The sequence below is a fragment of the Alexandromys fortis genome, unplaced genomic scaffold, assembly GCF_014885135.2.
Source record: "Alexandromys fortis isolate MF-2015 unplaced genomic scaffold, M_Fortis_MF-2015_v1.1 scaffold_27, whole genome shotgun sequence".
Taxonomy (NCBI): Eukaryota; Metazoa; Chordata; class Mammalia; order Rodentia; family Cricetidae; genus Alexandromys; species Alexandromys fortis.
The window spans coordinates 1,337,345-1,365,122 of NW_026067952.1; the positions used below are offsets into that span (position 1 = coordinate 1,337,345).

Consider the following 27,778-nt stretch of genomic DNA (forward strand, 5'->3'; position numbering starts at 1 on the left):
TGATTACAGGTTGTGTTTGGGGTTCTTCTCCTTTGGAGAAGTTTGGCTTTAGGTGTGTCTAGCATCAACCCTGAGGCAGTTTGTAAGGGAAGGAACCTGCCTCCTAACACACACACACACACACACACACACACACACACACACACACACACACACACACTCCCCCCCCAAACCAAAAAACAAAAAGAATCACTGTTTTTCTTTGCCTGGATTTTTTTTTAAACGGCATTGTTAATTTTTGTGTCTCTTGAAAACAGAAAATAAACCATAGCTGTGTTTCCTGTCCCCAGCATCTGGTGCCCACTTGTCATCTGTGACGTTTGAAGAAAAGATGTGTTCATCATTCAGAATTGGACTGTAGAAATGTACCACTGGGTGCTGCCCTGCTGGGGCTTTTTTCTTTTGAAAACATTTTGCAAGCAGACCTCCCCACGGGCCTCCACAGGTCTTCCCCCAGCTTCCAGATCTGCCCATAAAATTCCTTACAATTTTAGAACATTTTCCTCCCTTTGAGGTAGTCTGTAGCCCAGGCTGACCTCAAACTTGCTGAGGATGACCTTGAGCACCTGATAGTCCTGCTCTACCTGCCTGGTTTCTGCAGTGCTGGGGATCAAATCCAGGGCCTCTTGCATTCTAGGCAGGCACACTCTGCACTGATCCAAGTCCTTAACCCATTTATAAGAAGGTTTGTTCTCTTGTATAAATCTGCAATCTGGAGCAGCAGGAAGCGGAAGCGGCTAGCTAGTGGCCTGCGGGTCAGTGATGGTTGCCAGCTGCCCCCAGGCGCCCGCGATGCTTTGTATCAGCTGCTTAATTTTTATGCTTTTTCATTTATGTGTGTATGTGTATGCACAAGCATGAGGGTGCACACACAAGTGCGTGCGTGCACATGGAAGCCACAGGGTGAAGTTCGTGTCTCCTTCAGTTGCCTTCCATTTTACTTTTTACTGAACAGTGGGGCCCAGGGATCCTCGTGTCTCTTCTTCCCAGAGCTGGGATTACAGAGGTGTACCGTGCTTGCCTTTTGTACATGGTTCTGAGGATCTGAACTCATGTCCTGACGCTTGCCTGGCACTTTACCACCTGAACTATCACCCCAGCATGAGTGCCCCCCCTTTTAAAAAGTTCTGTGTGTGTGTGTGTGTGTGTACACAGATGTGTGTGTGTCAGAAAAACTTGCAGGAATAAGTTCTCTTCTTCCCGTCCATGAGACAGGGCACTGAACCCAGGCTGTCAGACTTGGCAGCACGTGCCTGTATCTGCTGAGCCATCTCACCAGCCCTTCAAAAACTTGTGCAATAAAAATCATTACAATGTGTGGGCCGAATCCCTGGACACACAGAACCAGTTTTCATTGGAATGGGAGCTTGATAATAACGGTCACGATGTTACAAATAGCAGGGGGTGGGGCCTAGAAGTGACTGGAGCGTTGGGGTCTGTCTCCAGGGTGAACGGGAAGGAAGAATGTGCTCAGACGCAGGGAGGGCCTGGGATTGACATGGTGGCACTGCCATCCATCACCATGGTGAGAGAGGAGGCCATGGGAATGGCCTCCTGCCAGCCCTGTGCAGCCTTTGCTGGGCATTTCTGAACCCCAGTGAGACCCAGGGAGTGTGAGCTCGAGGGCCATTCCAGTACTCAGTAGGTTTTGAGGCCTTAAGAGTGCTGTGGGGGAAGGGCAGGAAGGGCCAGGGCCATCAGCCAGAGACTTCCACTCCTCACAGTGACCTGCCTTTCCATCTCTTACCTGTCCATCTCCCTGCCCTTATCTCTCCCCTCTCTTCACCCTCAGACCTCACTCCTCTTCTTCCTGTTCCCCCCTCCCCAACCAGATGCCGAGGGCCCTGCAGGAGGAATCTGCTTCCAGGGCACATAGAGTATAGCTTTGGGTGGTCATTGCTCATTGGTCCTTGCAAAGGGTTCAACTTCTGACCCTGCCACCTCCAGTGTGGCCCTGGGCTCCTTCCTCAAGGAGTTACCTGCTAACCTCTGTTCCTGGGTCCCACCTGTCCCTCCCTCCTTCTCCTTTCTCTGCCTGGAGCAGCCCTATCCCCAGGGCTCAGCTGCTCGAGCCCCTACCACCTGCCTTCTCAGGCTCCTCTTTTCTCAGCCTCTCTGTCCTCAGAAAGCTTGGTCCTTCTTGTTCTGGCCCTCAGACCCATCCCTGAGGCAGGGACTCGAAGAGCCCTACACCTCCAAAAGGATTTTTTGCTGCTGATGTTTTTAGATCTGAACCGTCTAAGGTCACGCTGGGGAGGTGGCACAGTGGGTGAATGCATGGCTGTGCGAGCCTGAGGACCTGCATTCAAGCCCCAAGGATGGGAGCAAACACCAGATGCTGTAGCGTAGTGTATGTAATCCCAGCCCTCCCATAGGGAGATGGGAGGCAGCAACAGGAGACTCTCTGGAAGCTGCGGGGAGGGGCAGCTAACCTGGCACACACAACAGCAAACCGGCAAGGAGGGGTATCTCAAAGAGTGGAGAGTGAGGACTGACATTTGGCGACTCGCTCCCACACACGGTTCATTCATGTCCAGCGAGAAGAAGTTGCTGGGTGAACTTGAAGGTCAGCAATAAAAGGTCAGAGAAGCCAGCCCGGGGAGTGAGTTTTTGGCTGAAGGTCATGGTCACAGCAAGGTGGGAGGCTCCGAAGCCTATGTTGAATGATCTGACTGTGTTCCCTGAAGGACTGGGTGATGGTGGTGAGCATGGTGGCTGGAACCAAGTCTTGCACCACCAAGTGGGACAACTTGAAGCCAGGTTCTTGGGCAGAGTAGACAGCAGTCAGGTTTTTTTTTTTTTTTTTTTAATGAATGAATCTCAGTGGAGTTTTGCCTGGTCTTGTCATTGGACACAGGTAGAGCAGGGCCAGTCTGCTGTTGCCTGCCATCTTCAGCTGGCTGGTTGCAGGAGACCCTGGGCAGAGAGTTGATTGACAGTCAAAGCAGCTGTTACTTTTTAAAAGTATGAACTCTACCCAGCCGGACTTATGTATCATAACATTTAAGTGTCCATCTAATGGCTTTGCCAGCACTCTGGCGGCTGCAGGCAGAGAGCTGAGAGCTGTCCCCACCCATTCAAGCCTGGGAAGGGCCTGTGGGGCCAGGTAGTGTCAAGAGAGGATGCTTCAGGCCATAGTTCACATGCAGGACTCTTCTGGTGGTTCCCCAGTACCTGAGGAAAGGTCAGAATTTTGTCTTCTGAGAAGGGAGGGAGGGCTTGAGGTCTGGGTGAGGCTCAGAAGTGGGAGGAGAGGGCCCAATGAGGCCTTCACCTTGAAGAAAGCTGAAGTCCTAAGAACAGCTGGTTCTCTTGCTGTCATTAATGGTGTCTAGGAGTGGAAGCAATTTTGCATAGAATTAGCAGAGAATCAGTGCTGATTAGTGTCCCTGGGGACGAGTGATCTCTCTGATAACATAGCAGGAAGGCTCACTCAGTGCCATTACAGGGAATTGCCCTTGAAGAGCCTTGATAAGAGTCGGTTCACTAGTCTTTTCATTTCATTTCATTTATTTATTTATACCTATTAAGTGTGTGTGTGTGTGTGTGTGTGTGTGTGTGTGCGCGTGCCCGTGCACATCATTGGATTGTGTGTGGAGGTCAGGGAGCAGCTTCCACCATTGGGTCCAGGGTTCAAACTCAGGTTGTTGGTTTTGGCTGTAAGCTCCTTAGCCCCCGGGCCGTCTCACTGGCTCCTAGTGAGATCCTTGAGGTCACCTCCTCAAGGACTTTGTTTTTTCCTTGACCTTTTCCTTGGCAAGAGCAACAACTGCTCTTAACTGATGAACTATCTTTCTAGCAGCTGCCCCCAATCCTTAACTGATGAACGGTCCCCCAACCCCATCCTTTTGGAAACAATCTAAAGAAGGTTGGAAAGCCAGATTCTGAATGTGGAGTAGAAGTATTCTTGACTGAGCCCATCATGGCACCCCCACTCCCCCTTCAGTCTTGTGCCACCTTTGTCCATTCCACCGGTGTCACACACACACCCGAATTCTGCACTCACTGTCGGAGGACACAGGTTTACAAACAGTGTCGCAATGGCTAGCGGCATCTCTCCCTTCCTGGGCTTAGCTGGCTCCTCCACACTGACAGCTCCTGAAATTCTGTCAGCTGGAAGGAATGCTGGGGCAAGCCAGTGACGCATTCTCAAGCTGGAGTTTTCCTCAGCATCCGCACGGACAGCCCATTCATGCGATGTTTTCGCCAGACCTGCTGGGAAAGTGGAGAGATGCGACTTTCCTGGCAGCACCTTGCTGAAACTTGATCTTCAGCTCCCCCGCCTTAGGGTCTGTGAATTCAGCTTGTCTGTTGCAGAGCCACTGAATCTTGAAGTGTTTATACAGCATCCTTGACCCCCACCTTATTAACACAGCTGATAAGTCCTGGAATTTTGAAGAGCCACCAGGGTAGGATTGACTTCTGTTTGGTAAAGTGTGGGCAGTTTTCACAGCGCTGCCCTGGGGTCTTGTGGAGCTCCAGCTGGTGCCTGGGTGTTGGATTTAGTGCTGAGTTTCAGCCCCACAGGGCTCACAGAAATGAGGTTTTCAGTCTGGAGGAAGATCTGAGTCAGCCTTTGCTTCAGAGAGGGCCTGAGCTTCTGGAGTTCCATTTATTCTTGGGTGGACGGTGCTTCATTCAAAGGCAAGAGAGGCAGTGTGGGAAGGGATGGACAGGTCCATGGGAGAACAACATGGCAGCTGTGTTACAACACGTAGAACATGCTGAGGGGCTTGATTATCCCCTCCCCACCTCACCTCTCAGTCTTGTTTTGAGACAAGATCTTGGGTGTATCCCAGGATGGCCTCAAACTTAGCCCATAGCCAATCCTCCTGCCTCACCAAAGTCCTGGGATTATAGATATGTGCCATTCATATTCCATGGGAATTGCTGTTTGGGGGCATTGACATTCAGGTTTTCAGCATTTGGGGTTATAGACTCAGGTATCATGATTTTTGTGGGAAGGCATGGGGGAATCTGGTTCTTTTCAGCTTTTGATATTAGAGATGCTATTGAGCTTGGGGTCATGTGTTTGGAAATGGTGGCAGTTGGTTCTGAAGTCAGGAAGGGTAAGTGAGCAGGATGGCCTAGAAGCGATTGACTTGTTTGGGGCATTTTGGATGTTTTCACCTGAGGATGAGGTTGGTAATGGGGCTGGAACAGAGGTGTTTTGGGATGCCTCTGTTCTGGAGTACTATACAGAGCCCCTGAGACTACTTTTACCCGCAAACAAACAGCCAAGGGCTCCTTGCCTACCCTCTGTGCCTCTACTCCACTTGCTGGTGTCTCCTGTACCCAGCTCTCTGGATTTCAGACCTGTGTCCTGCTTCCTTAATATTGCATCACCTGGCATCTGATGATGTCCCAGATGGAACACGTGATGTACTGAGCTCCTCAGCTCGCCCTCAGCACCCCTTCCTCCCTGCCTGCTTCTCTCTGCACAGGTAACTCCTCACCCTTGCTCAGTCCAGGAGTTTGGAGTCACGCTGGAGCCTCTCTCTCCAGCATTGCACCTGGCCGTGTTTCACAAGCATACAGCTTATTGCTCACACCAATCTCGTGTGCCTCTGGCAACTCCTTCCTCCCAAGCCATCTTCCAACCATCCCCTAGCTGTCCTGTTTTCCTGACTTTAGCATCAGGAATGTTTGTCCTGGCCCCAGGGCTCTTTGGGCCTGCCCCCCTCTCATTTCCCTTTTGTGTTTCTTCCTTAAGCACACTTTGAGCTTTCCCTGCCTCAGTGCTGTGGCCAGTATATCTCCCAGGTTCTTAGCAACCAAGGTCAAGATACCCTATGTGCTTGTGGCTTATTGGATGCCCCTGGAAATGTGCCCATAGAGGGACCCATACACTTCTCACTTCCTACTGTATCTCTGCATTCAGAAAAGCCAGAGTGAGATATATTAAACAGATAGAACATTTAAAATGGCTTTTTTTTTGGTTAAATTGTGTGTGTGTGTGTGTGTGTGTGTTACATCACATGTATGGAGTTACTTCCCACAGCAACCCAAGTACACGTTGACCGAGTTTTCTGTCCCACCAGGTCCCACATCAGTTTAGTCCCAAATAAACACACAAAGGTCTACATAAATGTATTGGCCTAGTACCTCAGGCTTCTTATTAACTCTTAAAACTTATATTAGCCCATAATTCTTGTCTGTGTTAGCCATGTGGCTTGGTACCTTTTTGGTGAGGCAGTCACATCTTGCTTCCTCTCTGTCTGGGTGACAACTGCAGACTGAGCTTTCCTTTCCCCAGAATTCTCCTGTTCTCATTGCACCGCCTCTACTTCCTGCCTGGCTACTTGCCAATCTGCATTTTATTAAACGAGTACAAGAGACAAATCTTTACAGGGTAAAACCATTGTCCCACAGCTAGTACAGAACTACTCTGTCATCCACAAACCTTCTGTTTCCTCTGAGGACCCACCCCTCGGGTCTGTTTTCACCCCCACAGCCACTCATCTGTTTCTTATGCCCTATAGTTTTGTTTCTTCTAGAACATATGTATTTCACTGTAGACAGTGTCATGAAAAAAATAGTCCCTATGCTGTCCTCACAAGGGGACTCATTTGATATGCAGCCTTTTGAGGCTCAGCGTGAAACACTTGGGGTTCAACCAGGGTGTCCGTGTGTCAGCATGTTCCTTTTAGAGCGGCAGCATCCCATGGTTCAATGTGTTGCAGCCTCTTGACTCATCTAGGGCCATAGAGGCCTTCTCCGTCACTGAGTGATGTGGATGTCTGCTGATAAGCGTGTGCGCACAGCTAGCCCATGAATACGAGTTCTCTCAGGAATAAACACCAGGAGCAGACTTGTTGGGTTGTGTGGAATATGCATTTTTAGCGCCATGTGAAGCTGCAGGTGGCTTTGCAAAGGTGCTAGGGCACTCTTCGTTTCCCACTAGTGGAATCTGAGAGATTGGTGCTTTCACGTTCTTGACAGCACTTGATATTGTCAGTTTGCCTTTTAAGTCATTTCCGATAGACATGAAGAAGTACCAAGTTGTGGGTTTCTTTTTTTTTTTTTTTTTTTTTTTTTTGTCTCTTCCTCACCAGTGGTGTTGAGTAGCTTTTCAGGTGCCTATCTTTTGCTCTCATATCGTTTTTGCATAGCCGTGTGTTCAAGACTGATTTTTTATTGCAGCTTCATGTTTCTGCTTATTTAGTAGAACCTTGACCTCCAGGCTGACATGCATAGCTGGTGCCATCTTGGCATCAGAGTAGCTGGGACTAAGGAGCTGGCTTAGTGGGCAAAGGCGCTTGTCTCCAAGCTTGGTGACTTGAGTTTAAGCCCCCAACTCCTCCAAGCTGTCCTCTGACCTCGACCTCCACAGGTGCACCATTGCTTGCACGCTCCCACCAAATAAACAGATCGATGAAATAAAAAAGTTGACTAAGTCACAGTAGCTATGACTCCTCGCACAAGGCTGTCTTGAGAGCAGAGAAAACCTTCAGATCCTCCCACCCCACGGGATTCTAGCCACAGCTCTCTCCTGCCTCTGCGCATGATCTGCAGCTACTGCGATGCACAGAGGTGGAAGGGTGGCTGGGATGGGGACACCCGTGGCACAGCTTTTTTCTGTGAGTCATTATGCAGGCTGGGATGGGGTTTTGCATCATGTGGCTGTTTGGGGGTCACCCTTGCTCTTGGAAGGTACCCTAATGAACTCATTGGTTTATCAAGCTGGGCGTGGGTTGGGAGGTGTTTTTTTGGTATCTGACTGCCGGTCTGGAGTTAGGCATTTCTGTGTGAATCCCCAGGAGAAGTCACATAAGACACTAGTTTTGAAGTTAGGTCATTTGGTTTCTTCGTTAAGGTTAGGGGTATGGTCTGAGCTCCAGTCCCTCGCTGCGATGTCATTTATGCATTCCCCTACCCAGCCCTAGCTTGTTTTCCATTGTCTTAGCTGTGCTTCTGCATAGCAAAAAAACAGTTTCTATGCTGACTTAGCACTTATCTTCCTTTGTGCTTCTGAATGTCACTTACAAGTGATTTGATGTCACTTCGCTTTACCTCAGGCCGCAAAAATATTTTCCCTTTGTTTTCTTTTTTAAGCTTCCTGGTTTTAAAATTTGCATTTAAATGTGAATTTATGTGGGCATGGTATATGTGTGTGTGTGGTATGTGTGTATGTGCTGTGTGAGTGTATATGTATGTGGTGACTGGGTTTATGCGTGTGATGTATGCACACATGGTATGTGTACATATGTGTGGGTATGCGTGCCTGTGCATTACCTGTGGAGGCCAGAGGTAAACTTTAGCTAACTTAGTTTATCTTTCTCTACTTTATTTTTTGGGAGAATCTCACACTGAACGTGAACTTTGCTGTTTTGGCTAGCTGGCTCAGTCAGTGAGACCCCGGGACCTCCCTGTTTATGCCCCACAGTGCTGGGGTTTTAGGTGTGTGCTGCCAGGCCTGGCTTCCTACGTGTGTGCTGTGGATCTGAACTTGAGTCCTCATGCCTGTGCAGCAAGCACTTTACCCACGGAGTCACGCCTCGAGCCTGTGTGAGCCATTATCAATTTTCTTTTGTGTGAAGCGTGCTGTTGGAGGAGATTCATTCGTCTGTACTTTGTGTCTGTTTGTTGAAGACCACCTTTCTCTGTTGGCTTCCTCTCACGTCTTTGATTAGCTGCATCCTGCCTTCGTGAGAGCCTGCTTACATGTCTGCTCATTTCCATGGACCCACGCCCTTCCCCTAATACTGTGTACCATCATAATTATTATGACTTCACAGTCATTCTGAAGATTGAGTCGTGGGAGTCCCAATGTTCTCTCTCAAAATCGTTTCAGCTTTTCTCGTTTCTTTGCCTTTTCTTAGACATTTTTATAATACAAACTAGCAAGGGTTTTGACGCTGGAAAATGCTATAAGAACCTGCATGTTTGATTTCTCCAACGAAAGCTGAACTGCCTGTCTCCACCTTTGCCTTGGCGCGGATTTGAGAGAGGTGGACACCCTTTTAGACCAGTGTCCGCCCTCTCTACTTCCTCTCCTTCTTGTCCTTTACAGGACTTGCCTCCTTCCTTCCCCAGATACATGGCTTCTGTAGTCGTTGGTGTCCTAGTCCTGGGGACCCTGAGTGTCTTTGACTGTGGGATCTGGAATGCTGACAGCCAAGAGGAAGAGGAAGAGGATGATGATGGGAGCTGCCGGCCTCAGCCAGGACCCATCTGTGGTGTGGCTTAGCTCCTGGTGAATGGCCTCTCCGAAGGTCTTTGGCGCAGAGGACTAATGTTACTGAGTCTGTAGGAGAGGACTAGTAGCTGCTACCACAGGAAGTTGTTGGGGAAATTAAATGAAACATTGACTCTTAGACTCCACAGCCTGTGTTTGCTGCTATTATTTTTGTTTTTTATATACTACTATGGTGATGGCACGTGTGTTGGAGGCACTGATCTGCATTCTAGAGGGGAGGCTGGGTGATTAGAGATACCCCGTGGACCATGCAGGCACTGTGCTCCAGAGCTCCGAGATGAGGCGTGCAGCTCAGACTGGTCCCATGCTCTGTGCCCTGCGATTCAGAATCCCCTGGACTTGTGAGGCCCTGTGAGTCATGTTGCCTTAGAGCTGAGACTGTGAGCCCCTTCCCGCGCCCTCCAAAAGCCGTATGTGGCCTCTGGGGCCCCAGCTGCAGTTGCCATGGAGTCCAGCTGTCATCCCATCACACTGTTGCTAGGCAGGTGTCTGGTTGCCGGGTGCTACCTCCTTGGACCCCTTGGCTGACAGAGAGCCTGTATGGGGCTGCTTCGGAGTGGGGCCCACATGGGGCCCACATGGTTCTCTTAGTAGATGCTGTAGCCAGGGAGGCTTTTTGGGTGGCGCTGTCTGAGCAGTCCTTAACTTGGGGTCTGGATGGTCCAGCTCTAGCATCACACATTAGACCCCCAAGGCTGGGCAGGTCTCAGGTCTTTATTTCATACATGGAGACAAGAAGACTCATGATGTGAGGGAGGGAAGACGGGGTCCCTAGTTACTGCCACCATGGGACCATTGGCACTGCCCAAGGTGGAGGATGTATTCTGCCTTGCACACTGAGGACTCTGAGGGGCTTGGAGGGGATCTTTCCATGCCATTTGGTACAGAGTCCTTCTTCCTTAGGGTTACCCTGTCCTGCTTAGAACAGTCTTTTGTTTCCCTCCCTCGTGGTTTGGTGTCTCTTTTCATCCCCGACCTGCATCCCTGAGGCCGTTGGCTGCTCCTCGGTCCTGCTTTGCTGCCTTGCTCACACATCAAGCAGGCCTTTGCTGCAGACCCCCTGCACCTGCTCTCCCGCTGCCTGGCCTGGGCTCCCCACAGTTGGGAGAAGAAGGTTTCTTCCCTTCTTTAGTCTCTCTGTCTGGGGTCCTTCCTGGCTATAGCATGGAAAGCAGCCCTTCCTTGCCTTCCTGCCCCTCTCCTGCTTTGTACCTGCCCACAAGGTAGAGGTTTTGCATCTTGCTTAAGCTCTGTCCCCAGGAATGAGACCACAGCACCAAACTATGGGGTGGTAGCAGAAGCCTGCACAACTTCCTTTGAGTCCAACTCTGACCTCATGGAAAAGCCCAGCAGGGCAGCCTGCACCAGACCTGGGCTGGCCTGTTGTTTTAGCCCATTGGCTAAACCGCTTCTGGCTCTCCAGCTTCTGTGTGAAACTGGGCCTGAGGAGATGTGACACCGTCCCAAATATCCGTCGTCTTGTTCAGGTGCTAAGGCATGGAGACAAGATAGCAACTCAGGGTCCCTCAGCATAGAAGAGACAACCCTGGGATTCGAACCTCTGAATCAGAGCTCTGAATCCCGGAAGCCACCCTGCCCTTATTTCTGGGCCCCATCCATAGTGGATGGGGCACAGGGAGTGGCGCCTTGGGGGAGGCAGAGGGCACAGCAAATGGCAGCTTTCACACCCCCACCCCTGCTTGCCCAGCCTACCTCTTCGGCTCTTGGCTTCAGTTCCCAGTGGGCTCCTCCACCAACCTGCCCTGATGGTGCCTGCTGAGGTCGCCTTGCACAGACCTCTCTTCCAAGCATGCTTGTAGCCAACTCGATCTTGTTTAGGCATTTGCCAACAGGGGCCCCATCTCCACCACCAGATTTAAAATGCCTCAGATTGGACTCTTTCTACCTGACACCCTCCAGACCACAGCCTGCCCTATTTCTGTAAAAGTGACTCTGGCCTAGCCGTGTTGGAGGCCAGAGGCCAGGAAGCCAGATTCCATGCCCTCTCCTCTCCTGTGTTCCACCTTATAAATCACATGGGCTCTGCCTTGAGAATACCAGAACCTAGTTTTCAGTCTGCCATTGTCTCTTCCCAGCCCCCCTCCTCCATGCTCAGCCTGATCCTTCTCCTGCCTATTTGCTCTGTGACTCCTGCCTTACTCAGCGGAAAGTCAAAGACCCTATGTTGGTCCACAGGGTGCTGCCTGCTGGGCTCCTGCTGGGCTCTGGGTTCATTTCCTCCTCCGCTCACCCTTGCTCCTGTGAGTCATCCTCGCTGTACTCTGAACACGGGTGGGCCACAGCTGCCTCAGTGCCTTTGTGCGTGTCAGGAACAGTGTTCCTAGATGCCCACCAAGCCGATTCTTCAGCCTCATTTTGGTATCTGCTTGATGCTCCTGCTTTGGTTTCTCATTGTTCCTGCTTGGCCACATCATGCCCGCTTGTCTAGGCCACATTCAGGGCCTCTCTCAAGTCTTCTGTCACTTTTCTGGTATCAGTCACTTTCTCTGGAGAGCCAGTGGCTGGCCCACATTCAAAACCCAAGGCAGCAGGTCTCGAGCTGTGACTACAGCACTGTTCACATTGAACAGATGAGGAAACAAAAGTCTCAGAAAGGGCGGATCACTCCAGATCACAGGTTGGCATATGGTGTTTCCTGTATCCTGTATCAGTGGGCCTTGGAATTGATTGGAGGCAAACCGAGGGAAAGGGGGCTTCTGGCCTTCTTTCACTCCCTTCCTCCCCATACACTTTTCTTTGTTTTGTTTCATTTTGTTTTTTTGAGACAGGGTTTCGCTGTAGCTTTGGAGCCTGTCCTGGAACTAACTCTTGTAGACCAGGCTGGCCTCGAACTCATGTCTTCTGTTCAGTGGGGTGAGGCTGGTGGAAGGAGGCTATGCCGGGGAAGTTGTGGGAACTTTACTCACACCCGAGCTTAGCCAAGCAACCCTGTTGGTCTGTTCTGAGACCTGCTCCGCACCTGGGAGCTTCGGATACCCTGGACTCCCCTCCCCAGGGTCACAGCTGCCCCAGCAGAGAACAAACCAGAAAACCTCCAGTCACATGGGCCACCCCCTCCTGTCTGGCTAGGAGCACCACTATTGTCGCCCTCTCTTCTGTGCATTGTCTCCTGGTTCTCCACAGTCCCTGGTAGACTGAGGGGCTGGACTAAAGTCGGTCCAGGGACAATTGTTTAGGGACTTGGGCAGGGGGGGACTTAACCCTTGGACCTGGGTGTGGGGAGGATCCCAGAACAATTGTCTCAGATGTCAAGTGTCAGACCTTCTGAGAACAGCATATCCCATCCATTGTCCCAGAGTGCAGGAGCAGTGGGACCCTAGGATGACCAGCTGCCTTGCCCTGCGCTCTGGGACCCTTGAGTGACTGGCTTTCCTTTGTCCTCGCATTCCGGTAGGAAATGCCACCTAAATTAGGCCTGTTCCCAGACATTGCCGGCTTGTGGGCTTGTCACTTTTGCTCCCAGCCACCTGCTATGCAAGCTTCTGTGACTGAGGCTGGGGACTGAGACTTGCAGGGTGCTTTTGTCCACTTCATCTGTCCAGGCAGGGCAGGCAGGGGGGGTCTTTGTATTTTTTTAAGTGTATCTCTACATTCTGCATATAGCAGTCCCCTGGACTCGAGGAAGTGTGACCCTAGTGGGTTTGAGTATCAGGGTTGTGTCGCCATTACCGCTGCCAGTTGCAATGATATTTATTTCACACCTGAAAAGAAGCCACTAGAGCCACTGTGTCTCTACTCTCCAGAGAATGGAGCTGAGACATAGAGTTCATTGTTCCCATTCCTCAGAGAAGGGAGGCAAGGCCCAGGGAGGCTTTTGTGGTTCACAGCAGACTGGGGCACAGCCAGCACTTGAACCCCTGACACACATTCTAGTGACAGTTTTGTTAGCTGGGTCAGCTGGCTGTGGCTCGCACCCAGACAATACCTGGAGGCAGGTTTAGTTGTCTGACTACAGGAAGGAAGCCAGGGAATCCGCCAGATGGCTCCCATAGCAGGGATCTACCTACCCTCATATCAGGGGAGCATGCCCCACACATGGCTTCCAACCATCCCTGCAGAAACTCCTAGCAATCAAATGTCAAGGAACTGTGGTGGAGAACCCTTGTCTTAGTTAAACTGTGGTGACCCCATTGTTCACAGGAAAAAGAAATTGAAGGGCTTAAAGGAAAGGGGGGTGGAGGAGCTGGGGTCTGTGTAAGAGGGATTCAAAGGTAGATTGTGGATCTAGAGGATAACAATGAGGAAAAGGTCTGTGCTCCATTAGTGATGTCTGCCCCGGGCATGGGTTTGGGAAGCCTCCTTGGGTTTCCTTTAGCTGGGTCTGTGTAGTACAGGGTCTCACCTCCTGTCCACTGCTGCAGGCAGGAGGGATAAGCCAGCAGTGAGTGCGTTGCATGGGAAAACTAAAGGAGCTTGCCCTGGGGGAAGGTGGTAGCTGCCTCAACGCCAGCTATCTGCATCCTTATTGGGCACTTGGAGAATCATGTGCCCATTTTCCCCACAGAGGCTGGGGTTGTAGCATTAATGGGATATCCGATATTCAAACCCACCTAAACAGGGTGTGGGTTGCCGTAGGATGGCTACATGTTGTAGAGCCGGCTCTGAGTGGGCCCTGGGTGAGGGCTGGCAGGGGAGGAATGGGTAGGGCTATGTGGGGAGAGGCTGCTTCCCCTCTGCGGCCTTTCCTCCCCCACTGTTGCATGGCTCACAGCAGGTTGTAGCAACTTGGGTTTTGCTTCAAGTTCCTCTTTGATGGGGTGCAGGGTGGGTGCCTCTCATCAGGACCTGGAAGGGAGATGGGGTGGAAGGTATGTGGGATGGATGACTGACGGATGTGTAAATCCTCACATCTAGCATGTACTGAGGTACTGATGGGTCAGACATGTGTACTGAGAGCTTCACCCTAGGCTCTGGCACACCACAGCGGCCTAAATGGACAACCCAACAGGTTGACAGAACAGAAGTAGCGTCTCTGGTGTGGGATTTGTCTGCCAGCGTGACAGTGGAGGAAGTGAAAGAGTGGAGGGTCGGGTGCTTCAGACAGGGCAGTCTAGGAAGCCCCAGAGCCTCTGCACAGGTTATCCCCTCTGATACAATGCCCTTTCACCCAGATGCTTGCAGAGCTCCCCATCCCTTCATGGGGTAGCTCAGACACTAGATTGTCTCTGCCTCTCCGTTAGTCCCTCTGCTGAGCAACTCTGTCTACTCACTCCCACAGATAGCCTGCTGGTTCCAGGAAGTCCTGGCAGTGAGTGGGTCACCTTTTCTAAAGAGTCAGAATTGACTCAGAGGTGCTGGGACAGGGAGGGGCAGTCTGCTGGGCATGGGCAGGGTGTCCAGGGCGTGGCAGGTGGCTTTGTTGCTGTTGACAGGCCACACTGTTCCTCTGTCACTGCAGGAGACTTGGCGAGACAGTAAGTTCAGGTTGGAAAACAGACTCCAAAAGGTACTAATAATCCTAGTAGTGTGGACCTGACCTCTGCTATTTGAGAGGCTGAGGCAGAAGAATTTCAAGTTCCATGCCTCTTGGCCACAGAGTGAGTTCAAGGCTCGCCTGGACAACCTGATAGAACCTTACTATATCAGTTACTCAACTGTTGCTGTAGCAGAATGAATACCTTGACAACAGCAGCCTGAGGACTGGAAGGTTTATTCTGGCTCACAGTTCCAGGGTACAGTCCATCATGGCGGAGAGGGCCTGGCGGCAGAAGCACAAGGCGGCTGGTCATGTGGCATCTGCTGTCAGGACCCCTGGAGAGGAATGCTGTCCCCAGTTCGCTTTCTCCTTTTCATGTAGTACGGGACCCCAGCCGATGGAACGGTGGTTGCCTCAACCTAATCTAGATAGTCCCTCACCGGGCATGTGTAGGGGTTCTCAGTGGTTCTAGATTCTGTCAAGGTGACAGTTGCATAGCAGCCATCACTCTGTCGTAAAATAAAAACTGACCGCAGAGCTGGGGTGCAGCTCAGTGGTAGAGTGCTTGCCTAGAATGACGGGGTCCTGCGCTCAGCCTCCAGTGCCACAAACAAGCCTAAGCTTACGCAGAACAGCTGGGATGGGACTTGTGGCCACGCTGGCTGTCTGACTCCTTAGTGGTGATTGACGGTGTCCAAAGCTTTCTCAGGAAACTGCGTGGAGCTGTTCACACCCAGCTCCCGCTCTCTGGAGACCCCTGTAATCTGCAGACAGTGCTGTGGTGGGCTGGGAGCCCTCCCACTGTCGAGGACATTGTGTGCCTGCGCCACTCCTGTGTGTCATGTGGTGTGTCATATGGTGGCCTCTGAAATGCTTGCTGCAGTTGAGGTACCTACTCCTTCCATGTTTTATAGAGGCGGAAACTAAGGCCTGGAGTAGGGGGTGAATGACCTGCTCACGCCCACCGTGCTCACGCCCACTCTCGTGTCATTGGCAAAACTAGACCTTTGTGCTCACTCTGCATTGCTCAGGGTTGGGGCCCTTGCATGCCTATGTGAGGCCCAGACAGTTTACTGAGCTGAAAATGAGATGAGACCCGGTGAGCGCCCCTGTCCCTGGTTATTGTCCTGGTTAAGGGATCGTCGGTGGCTTTTCTCCAGGTCATTAAATGGACTTCTGTGTCATGAAATTGTCATTGTGTGACTGTCCTGGACTGGGGTGGAAGGTGTCACTATCCCCTGAATGATAGGATAGCATGTCATTCATGGAAATGAGATCTTTGTGCTTGCACGAGGTTCATGATCTTCCTAGGAGCCAAACTAGGATTGTAAGTGGGTGGTGCATAGGGCTGGGGCTTTTGCAGGGCTCAAGGGGTGCTATGGGGGTCTGCTGGGAGTGGGCTGTGGCAGCCCTTCTGCTGCCTTATAAGGCTGATCTATTACTGTTAAAGGGATGGTTTATTCTGAATTTTCTGCCAGGGTGCTATTGGTTCACCATCTTATGCTTTCTTGGGCCCTTGGTCAATGGATCACAGTGGGGGCTGAGTCCCACAGGCACCTCACTTCCTTTGTCCTTGGTGTGATCGAGGGGTACCCCCACCAGAGCTCTCAAGTTTCACCATATGTCGAGTGAGGTCACCCCAGCTGAGGTCTGGGTGTCCTTGGGGACAGAGGCCCCTGTCCCTCAGCAGCTCAAGTTGCCATTGTCTGTCTCCAGGAATGAGCGCAGGGCTCTGCCCTGTTCTGCATCTCCAGGGAGGCCTATATCCTCACCAGGCTGTGATAGTGGTTCCAGACAGATGGTGCGGGTCCCCAGGCAGCTGCTGGCTGCTATGAGAGCCAGGGCCATCTGTGGCTCGCAGTTACTCACTGGAGATGAGCGTTTGGGCTGGGTTCTCACCTTGAGGTCAGACCACGGCCTCCCAGCCTGTGGCGCTGAGTGAATGCTTCACAGCTTGGCACTCTCAGTTCCCCTGCTCTGTAAAATGGGCACACGGGACAGCACCTCCCTCCTGGTGCTACAAAGTTTGGAGAGTGGCTGGCAGTGATAGCATACACCTGCAGTCCCAACTGCTTAGGTGGCTGAGGCAGGAGGATCCCTTGAGCCCAGGAGATTGAAGTCAACCTGTGTGATATAGAGACCCAAGGCCTGGTCTCAAAACCAAAAGCAAAATAGCAGGGCTCCAGGCATGATCATCAATTAGGTCCCAGCTTCTCTCTCTTGTTTCTCACCCTCCTTCCCAGTCTTCCTCCCTGCCTGGGGTTTCCTGAGGTCACATCATGGGCCATGTGTAATGCAGGCAGAGACTGTAGTGAGTGGACCTTTGCTCTGTGTCTGGCAGCAGACAGTGAGGGAGAGGCCTTGGAGGTCAGGGCTCTGTGCACAACCTCAGGAACTAACAGTCCTCTTATGGTGTGTGTGTGTGTGTGTGTGTGTGTGTCCAACAGTGAGCATCAGGGCCTAGATGGAGACAGATGTCAAGGAGGCCTTGAAGCTGGGACTGAGTGATTTGCACGGGGCAGGAGATTCCCATTCTCCCAGGGTCACATGGCCAGGGCAGGTTTTGGTCTGGGTTGTGATGGGTAACTCCTGAGGAAGGCTCTTCAGCCCTGCAACTGCGGCAGACATCCCTAGTCAATTATGCCTATCTTCCTGCTGGACCCTAGCTCTGGGGACCGTAAAGACACATGTATTGTGTGTCCCAGCAGTATGTGGGAGCCACTGTCCATGTTCAGGTTTTGGTTTGGGTGACAGGTGCTGTCTCTTCATCCCCAGAACTCAGTCTGCCTCGTAGAATCGACAGACAAGAAGGCCTCCCCGGCGGTCTGAGACCTTGGTGTGAGAACCATTGAGAACCTGTGTGCTTCCTTCTGGGTGCGGGGTCAGGGGAGCTCTTGCCCACTATTTAAACTTGGCTCAGTCAAGCTGTATGTCTGCTTGATGCTCATTGCCAGGAGTCTGGATCCCTAATCTTTATCCAGCCATTTTACCTTGGAGCAATTTGCACACCTGAGCCAGGCAGCCTCTCTGTCCCCAAGGGGGACTCATATACCCCAACCTGGCAGATGTAGTCACCATCCCAGAAGAACTCACCCTGCACCTTGGGGATGTGTCAGGGAGCCTTGTTGACAGGGGGACACTTGACACTGGTGCAGTATTGTACTATGTACTAAGACAGTCACTCATGTTTGTGATTATATAAGGGAAGGAACAGCTGGGATCCCCAAGAGTCACACATGGATTCAGAGAAGTGGCCTGCCTGGGAGTAGGCACACCAGAAAGCATGGGAGTACAGTGATGTGGGATTCCTCTCTGCATGATGTGAATACCATTGGTTAATAAAGAAACTGTCTTGGGCCTGTCCAGAGCAGAATAGAGGTAAGGTAGGGAAAACTAAACTAATGCTGGGAGAAAGGAGGTGGAGTCAGAGAGAAGCCATGTAGCCTCGCCATTGACAGATTCTGGAACTTTACCTGGTAAGCCACAGCCTTGTGGCAATACACAGATTAATGGAGATGGGTTAATTTAAGATATGAGTTAGCCAGAAATATGCTTAAGCTATGGGCCAAGCAGTGATTTAATTAATACAGTTTCTGTGCGGTTATTTAGGGAGTCTGGGTGGCCCAGAAATGAACCAGCAGCTGGGAAATGAATAAGCGGCCAAGCAGCCTCCTACTACAGTACAGAGAGGCTGTATGCAAACTTTGCTGTCCTGCCAGCTGCTCTCCCAAATAACCACACAGAGACTTAATATTAATTATAAATGCTTGGCTGATAGCTTAAGCTTGTTTTTAACTAGCTCTTATAGCTTACATTAATATATTTCTATTAATCCCTGTGCTGCCCTGAGGCTCATTTATCTCATGTATGTACTTCCCATCCTGCTCGCTCTGTGTCTCCTGGGGTCTCCTCGAGATTCCTCAGACTCCTGTGACTCTGCCCTTCTTCCCAGAATCCTGTCAGTTCGACTCTCCACCTAATCTCTTCCCGCCTAACTATTGCCCAGTCAGCTCTTTTATTAAACCAATCAGAAGGTTCCTTGGCAAAGACACATCTTCATAGTGTACACAAAGATTATTCCATAGCAAGAGACAGGTGTTTGCATTGTGGAGCAAGTCGGCTGGTGGCCACTCAAGCCTCATGCCATGTGGGGAGATGGCATCTTGCCTTCTGGTCACTAAGACCAGAGGTGGAGGTTCTAGGAAGCGAGGCTTTTGATGCAGAAGTTTCCAGAACTATGGTTGAGCAGGAAAGTAAGTGTGATTGATTGGTGATGTCTGCCACAGCTAAAGGGGGGAGGAGGTAGACTGTGGGCTTGCTGTCTCCAGCAGGCTTCTTCTAGTCCACCACCTCCCACTTGCCTAGAGTGTATCCTGTTCAGGTTCTTTATCTGTTAGTGGACCAGTTCTTGCCAGGCACGGCTGAGACCTGTTAACCCTGCCCTGCACGTGGAGGAAGCCTCAGGACCCAGATGCTTATAGGTGCATATGAGCACAGGCAGGGTAGAAACCTGTGTAGAATTGAGCCTGGTGTCCATGTGGCAGGTGCTAACACAGTCTCACCCCTGCCATGCTGCTGGGACCCTGTGTCCTCAGTCACCTGTGACTGCAGCACAGATCAGGATATGGATTGTTATCAGTGCCCCAGGTCCCTAAACACACCTGGCCAGCCTGTTCCACCTCTCCTGGCTTCATGGTTGGCCTTTGAGGAGCCCTCGCCTCGCTAGAGCGTGCTCAATCTGTGTGGTGATGAGTCTACCATTTACTGTATCCTTGATGTATGCCATAATTGCTGTCATTTTGGGATGAGGGGGCTGGATGGATGCTGAGAGACTGGGTGGTCCAGGGGTGGACAGGGCCCTGGGGGAGCTGTAGGGAGCTTCTCAGGATGGTGTCCTGCTTCAGGGAGGTCCCCGAGATGTGAACTGCCTTCATCTGAGTGTTCCTCTGCCGTCATGCCTTGGGTCCCTCAGCAGCCCCATCAGTACAGAGGATGCCAGCACTGCCTGCAGGCTTGGTGTGGTACTGGGGCTGCTATGACCAGGCTCAGAGCCCCCGCTGGCCCATTCTTCCCATGTCACGAGCTGTTTTTGGTGCCCAGTGCCTGTGTTGGCTTGTGTGCACATCCTCCGTGGGTGGCCCGAGCCATCCATTGTCCCAGCACAATAGCAGTAGGTCCAGCTCCCGTGAAGAAAGCGGACAGGAAGCCCCATCTAGGTCAGCCCAGCAGCACTCATGCTTCCTGCCAGGCGCCTGTGCTGGGCGGGGCTACCTTTGTCTCCCTGTCTGGGTGGCTGGAGACAGCTTCCCATGGCACCCCAGGCCTGGCTGCTGCACCCTCTAGAAAGCTCTCCCCCGTCCCCTTGCCTTCTGTTGATTTTGGAGTGTCTGCTGTGGACCAGACGCTGCTCTTGGCCACGAGAGACCAATGAGTCCAGCGTGAGAGGTGTGAAGTCCCTGCCTTTCTGACCTACGTCACTTTATGCTATTTCATTTACAACACACACCAAACACATATATACACACACCATAACACACAACCACACATATATACACACACATATCACACACACCGACAATACATATATACACACTACACGTATATATACACACCATATGCTTGAACACATACACACTAGCACACATATATACACATACATACATACACACATCACATGCACATACATCCCATATACATATATACATACACCATACATATACAACCCACACACATATCCACATACACATATACCAGTACTGACACATACATATATACACACCACACACATATACACACATCCCATACACACAAACACACACTGACATACACATGTATACATAGACATACACATACTTACACACTGACACACACACATGCATACATACAACATACACATTGACACATACATATATACATACCACATACATATACACACACACCATACACTCAAACACATATGTACTAACACAAGTATACATAGACATATACACTGACACACATACATACCACACTGACACATACATACACATTTCACACATATATACACAAGCCATATACACAAACACATACACACTGACATACACATGTATACACACACACATACACACACACACTTCATATTTGGGGAGAGTAAACTAAGATTCAGAGAAGCTGGTTTACTTTCCTGAGGTCACACAGCAGAATGGAGGAAGATCTGTGGTTTAACCCAAAACCCAGTGGTTTTGAACCTGACAATTAGAGGTTAAGATTCCATCCCAGCCCCACTCTTTTTTTTTTTTTTGTGACTGATTTTATTCTTAAAAGGTTGTTTGAGCTCAACTTTTAAATAATTCAATGTAGGGAGGTAGTGACTGCAGAGGGTAGGGAGGACTTCTTGGAGGAGGTGACGGATAAGATAGAGCTGGCTCAGGGCAGAATTGGAGAGGAAGCATGTCAGCAGGAAGAGCGTGTGCCCAGGTCTTGGGGCAAGGATAGGTGTGACAGTGTGGCTCCACTCCACCCTCCCACTGGCTTTTTAAGGGATCCTGAGGGGTGAGGAGACTGAAACCCCTGGAGGCAGAGGTGTCATTGTGGACTCTGAGGTTCCATGGGGAGTTAGGACTGAGAAGGCCATGGTCGGGTGTGCTTGGGCGCTGTAGATTGGGTTCTTAATGTCTGTGCTTTTGGGAATCTGATGGACCTACAGACTCAGGCTCATCAGTGAAATGATGGTGTTTAGTTCAGAACTATGATCTACGACCCTTTGGCTTGTGGGTCACCTTCCACGTGTGGCCTGCCCGTGAATACCAGCCCGTGTAGCTACATGATGACCCCGTTAATGAGGGCATCATGGGTGTCAGTCCAGGTGATGGAAAAGGATCTGGTAGCAGAGTTGAAGGACCAGCAGCGCCTTTGTCACCTGCTTCTGCCTCCCCGATACCAGCACAGTCTCTGCCGTCTCCCTGGCACGTGGGGAATCTCTCCTTAGACAAGTGTGGTGGGATAGGACATGCTCTTAATTAACCCAAGACAGGGAGGCCACACGCTTGCCTGGCTCAGTCCCCTTGGGCCCACACTGTAACCAGATGTGACAGGTTGATAGCCGATGGGTCCCCTGGGCTGGGACAAGTCTATGAACTCATTTTCCCAGGGGTCTCTATGTGACCACTGCCCAGTTAACCTGGGCCAGCCCTTACATCCTGAGCCCCAAAGTCTCTGTGGGAAGCTAGCCTCGGTTTCCCTTAGGTTCTGACTTGGGTCTCTCTATTCCTCCATGTCCTTTCCATCCTTAGCTATCCCTGTAGCTTCCACAGTAGGTCCTCCTCTGCTGTCTGTCCCACCCAAGCTCTGTAGCCGCCGTCACCTCTCCTTGGTACACTCCATCACCTCTCCTGGGTACACTCCATCACCTCTCCTGGGTACACTCCACCATCTCTCCTTGGTACACTCCACCATCTCTCCTGGGTACACTCCACCATCTCTCCTGGGCACACTCCACCATCTCTCGGTACACTCCATCATCTCTCCTGGGTACACTCCACCATCTCTCCTGGGTACACTCCACCATCTCTCCTGGGTACACTCCACCATCTCTCCTGGGTACACTCCACCACCTCTCCTCGGCATACTTCATCACCTCTCTTCCTACATCCCACCATCTCTCCTCAGTACACTCTGTTTCCTCCACTCTTACGCTGAACCCATGACGTCTACTTCTTCCCAGTGACAGGTCTTTCTCTAGCACTCCAGAAGCCACATCTGGAGTAACCTCAGCACCAGGGATATGGAGGCAGGAGGATTGAATTTTAGGCCAGCCAAAATATAAGGAAGGATGTTAGGGTACAGGGAGGGAGGAAGGGAAACTTAATTAGGAGATATGTAAAAATTCCTAATTTTAAAAGCCAGGTGGGAAACCAAAACCAAGCGATCAAACAAACAAAAAATAGACAAACAACAAAAATTCCTAATTTGTTTTCTCAAAAAAGGAGGGGTGTGGGCTAGAGATGCAGCCCAGTACTAGAGTGCCTGTCCAACATGCAGAAGGGGGTGGAGTTTCATCCCAGGCTCCCTCCCACCATCATCCCGTCTGGTGACTCTGGGTAGCCATCTTCTTACAGGCCCCATGTGCAGGGGAAGGGCAGTGGCTGTCTTGTGTGAGCATTCAGTCGGTTTAGAGTGTCCCGTGTGCTTCTGTTTTAGTGTGAAGAGAAGAGACAGTGAGAATAGATGTGTGTGCATGTGAGCACATGCTTGTGCGTGTGGCCATCTGGGACACCGTAGTGAGGTTCCCATGGGGACAGTGAGGGCCTCAGTGGGTAGGGCTGAGGTATAAAAGAGATGCGTCCTGTTTTTGACATTTTATTTTATTTTTTGTTTGAGTCATATAAATATCTTAAAGCATAAAAGGGAAAACACTACAGAAAGGGGTCATTGTTGGGTGGTCTGTGAGGTATTTGTGTGGATGCAGGTATGAGTGTGTTTCTTTAGACTATAGGTTTGGGGGGTGGGGGGTGGGGCTCTGTGTTAGCTTCACACAGGTGGGACCTCCGAGCTTCCAGTTCTCAAGGGTAAATTGGGGCCAGGAGTGGCTTCTTCCCTGTGGAGATTGGGGTGTTACTTGCAGGTGCTCAGTAAGGTTTTCACTGAGCAGCAGGGGGTGGGGCGGGGGCTGCCCAGGAAAGTAGGCTGTCAGCAATGGGCGCCTCTTCTAAGTCCTTACCCGTGTACCTGGACCATCCAACCTCTCAGGTCCTAGTCAGCATTTGAACCCGTGTTCCTCTGGCAGGGGTGTCCAGGATGGGGTGTGGCCACTTATCTCTACTTGCTCTTGTCTTCACAGGCCTTCCTGCAGCGCATCAGGCAGAATGTGGCCGACTCCGTGGAGAAGGGCCTCACAGAGGAGAACGTCAAGGTGAGGGCTCGGGCATCGCTGTGGCTGCTGGCCCTGCTCCTTCCAGGTGAACAGAGGCCTTGCTCCTGGGCACTGCCTGCCTCCTACCTGCAGCTTGCTCTCTGCAGCCCTAGAAGGCCTCCCTTGGGAGGGAGACTGCACCCCAGCCCCCATTCTCAGTACAGACGCAGTGTAGCCATTCTACCTTCTCACCCCCTCCTGTCCATTGTGGTGCCTCTGAAAAATCTCTCCCCGAGTGTCCTGGGAGCCTGGTGCCTCCTGCCGCCCTCCTACCCCTGCAGTGGGCACGGACTATCAAGGCAGGCCCATGAGTCACTGGGCCGGTTTCATTCTGGCTGTGGCGCTGGGGAGTCTGGGCAGTATCAATGGGCCGTCTGTGTGCCTCTGAGGCCTGTGCTGGCCAGCGCTCTGACCTCGATTTCTAGAAACCTTTCATTTTGTGCTCTGAAAGGCCTGGACAAGGAGGAAATGGATATGAGGGGCTATGTGTATCTGGAGTACCCAGGATTCACCATCTCTGTGGTCAGAGATGACCCCTCCTAATGTCCTGACTCTTGTCAGTTACATGCATGTTAAGAATTCTGACCTGCTCTTTTAATCTGCTGGAAGGCATTGCCACTGCACAGCGGGTCCCAAAGGATGGGATGGTGGGGATGGTAAAGGGATGCCTATACTCTGGGACCTATTGCTTCATCTATCTTTCCCTCCGTCCATCCATCCGTCCGTCCATCCGTCCGTCTGTCCATCCATCAGCAGATATTCACTGAGCTCTTACATTTTATTATACTGATTTATTATGTACTTATGTTAGAGCTTGAAAGCCGCTACTATCTCTTAAAATCGCACATGGTTAGTCTTTAAGAAATTGCCTTTCTGTCAGGTCTTATCCGCCGTTCAACAAGGGATGTAAGTCCTGAGGGATTAGCTAGCTGTACCACCCCCGGGTTTGTCCAGTGAAGGCAAGGGGAGCATCTATGTCGAGCGGGCTCACCGCCCCTCCCAACCAGCCCTCCCCCAACTGATGAGGCTTCCACTGCCATTGATTATTTTTGTCTTGTCTTTTTTAAAGACAGGCTTTCTCTGTGTAGCCCTGGCTGTGCTGGAACTCGCGCTGTAGTTTAGGCTGACTGTGAACTCAAGAGAACCTCCTGCCCCTGCTTCCCGAGTTCAGGATCAGAGGGGTGTGCTGCCATGTGCAGCCCGGTTTTTGCCTGTTCTTAAACTTTATAGCAAGAAACTCTTTTGTGTCTGGTGCCCTTCGTCATACATCTGTGGAATTTGTTTGTGTTGCAGTGAGCAGCCCTGGCTCAGTAACATCCACACTGCGCCCGTTCCACATCTAGTCTCCTATGCTGTTTCCCCTAGGGGCTGTTCTGACCATTTCTCAGTATGTCTTTTGAGTGGGCATTTCTCGTTTCTTTTGGGTATACAGTCAAGGGACGGACACTTCTGTAGTCCTTTCACAAAGTGAGTGTGACATCAAGGTCTAGAATGTCACCTTCAGCAGAACCAGGTTCAGCCACGGGAGCTGAACTAGGCTGAAGGGCAAGTGAGCAGTGGCCAGACGATTCCCCTGGCTCAGTCCCCACCAGGGTGGAGCAGGACGTGGGCTTCTGGCTGCTCTAGGTCTGGCAGTGACTGAGGAGCAGGCTCTGACCCTCGGCCCTGTCATTTCACCGTGTGCTGTTATGGGAGTGGGGCCATGGGAATGCGCTTGCTGGTGCACATGGTCCTGTGGCCGGATAGGTCTGAAGATTACAGGTATGGCCTGCAGGGAGCAGTGCTCCGACACCTCCACAGCTGGCTGGCTGGGATGTCAGTGCTTGCTCCCCGAGCTTTCAGTTCTCAAGGGCAAATTGGGGCCAGGAATGGCTTCTTCCCTGTGGAGATTGGGGTGTTACCAGTGAGTTTGCCCATCCAGACCAGGTCTGCCACTTGCCTGTGCAGCTGCTGCCTGGCTCAGGAGAACCTCACCCACTGTTGCTTGTTAATGTACTCTGGGGTGCAGGCTTTTCTGGGAATGGCCCTGCTCTCTCTAAACCCCGATTGACTTTGACCTCTCGGTCCCTCCTAGATCCTTTTCTCCAACATTGAGGACATCTTGGAGGTCCATAAGGACTTTTTGGCTGCCCTGGAGTACTGCTTACAGCCTGAGCCTCAGTCTCAGCACGAACTTGGAAACGTTTTCTTGAAATTTGTGAGTATGGGGGCTGGGAGGAAGGGTCAGTGGGTGGGAATGCTTGTGTAAGCTTGTGGACCTGAATGTGAGCCTTCAGTCAGCATTGGCTCTGTTGTGGCGTTTGTATGCCTGTCCCTATGGTCTGGCTCTCCCAGTCACCTCCCAAGAGTCTACGGAGCATGGCCTGTGCACAGTCATCAGCCCTTCTGCTGGGTCTCATGCTACGCTCTTGGTGAGCTTGTGTGAGCCCCTGGGCCTCAGTAGGCCTTTGTTCTTCTGACCTCCCCAGGCCCAGAGCCCTGGGTCAAGAGTTTGGAAACAGGCTGTCCTCTGAGCTGCTCGAGGTCCTCTGGAAACACAAATCTGGTTGCTTCTCCCTTCTTCTAGAACTTTCATTAGCCCCACTTTGTCAGAATAAATTCCCCACATCGCTGCAGGCCTGACACTTCCTGGAGCCTGACCCCTCACCCAGCCATACAGTCTCTTTGTTAGTCTAGAACATTCTAAACTGTCCCCCTGGCAGGTCTCCTTCTAGAGTACTGGTAATACAGGGATAAGAGACCTTGATGGTCTGCCTCTATAGGGCAGGTGTGATGGCTCAGCAGGTAAGAACACTTGCTACCGAACCTGGTGACCAGCATTTGATCCCCAGGACCGACGCGTTGGAAGGAAAGGTCTGCCTCCAGTAAATTGTTTTCTGATCTCTGCATATGTGACATGCCACTCTTGTGCCTAGATAGATAATCTGTTTTATATTATTGTATTTTTTGAGACAGTGTCTCACCATCTAACTCTGGCTGGCTGGAACTTGCTATATAGATAAGGCTGGCTTTGAACTCAGAGATCTATCCACCTCTGTCTTGAGTGCTGATATTAAAGTTATGGGCCACAACACCCATTAGAAATTAAATTTAAAAAAAAGAGGAGGAAAGAAATAAGAGCCTAGCTCAAGTTCATCTGCCTGCTCCATGGGCCAGCAAACAGAGGAAGGACAAGCCCAAGGTTGTCACCACATGTTTGACAACAGAACTGGATGTAGAAACGGTGAACCAGATCTCTGCAGGTTACCTATTCACGCTCCGAGGTTGAGGTCTCTGCCGCATCTGCCTGCTGGGATTACTGGGATCAGTTCATTTAAAAACCGTGAATAAACTTACTTAGCAGGGGGAGTGGTGTCCCTGCTGGAGGGGACAGTGGATGGCTGCTGCAGCAGACAGAAGGAACTCAGGTGACATTGGCACAGTGGAGAGCATCTGTGCTGCCTCAGGCCAAGGCCGCCTGAAGATTCCTGGACCAGGAATCTGTGGGGTGCAGAGCTGTAATATCAGTGCTTGGGAGGCTGAGGTAGGGGGAGCAGGAGTTCTGGGCCAGCCTGGGCTACTTAGACTGTGTCTCAAAACTGGGAAAAATAATAGAGGCAGCTGGATGGAGGAGACCCTGACTTTGCCTGCACACCTGGCTGAACCCCTCCTTGCGGCAGTTCTGCAGCCGAGAAAGCAGCCTCCAGGCTGCTCAGCATGAGTCAGTGTTTTTAATTTCAAATCATGTTTTAATTTAAAATGTAGCACCCTCACTTTCTCTGCCCCCATGCTGGGGGGTGAGTCATGATGGCTTGGGATTTTTCCAGTAGCTGGAGGCAGGTGTTCAGGTGGCTTTCTGGGAGTAGATGATGAGGTCAACCGAGTGCCACACTTGTCTAGACCTAATCTGCATACCATCTGGGAGGGTGCCAGAGTTGGGGTGGCCTTAGGAGCTGTGCACAGTGGCAGTGAAGGGGCCCCACTTTGGGGCAGGCAGACATTTTCTTAGCCCCCCGGCTCTTAGCAGGGATTTAGTGGCCAGTGCCAGCAAACAGAACCATGCAATTACTGGTGGACCCACAGGGACAGCATGGTATCTACTCTAGCCCCAAAGGTCACATTCGGCTTTATTCTTCATCGTTACCTTCCTGGGAACCCCAGGCAGCATCTAGGCTGTGGGAGTAGGAATTGGCCAGGCTACAGACCCTCTGCTACCCACTCAGTCCTTAGAAAGAACCTGCACCCCCAGCTACAAACACTGTGTATTGAGTTT

The 27,778-nt window shown here is 51.3% G+C and overlaps 1 protein-coding gene across 1 annotated transcript in view; it reads left to right on the forward strand.

Annotated features, from left to right (window-relative positions):
• Prex1 (phosphatidylinositol-3,4,5-trisphosphate dependent Rac exchange factor 1) overlaps positions 1–27,778 on the forward strand; it is a 149,321-nt gene that overhangs the window by 41,197 nt on the left and 80,346 nt on the right. Inside the window, exons 2-3 of the mRNA XM_050151083.1 lie at positions 23,455–23,526; positions 25,601–25,723. Coding sequence (XP_050007040.1) covers positions 23,455–23,526; positions 25,601–25,723 — 195 coding nt within the window. The remainder of the gene's footprint in view (positions 1–23,454; positions 23,527–25,600; positions 25,724–27,778) is intronic.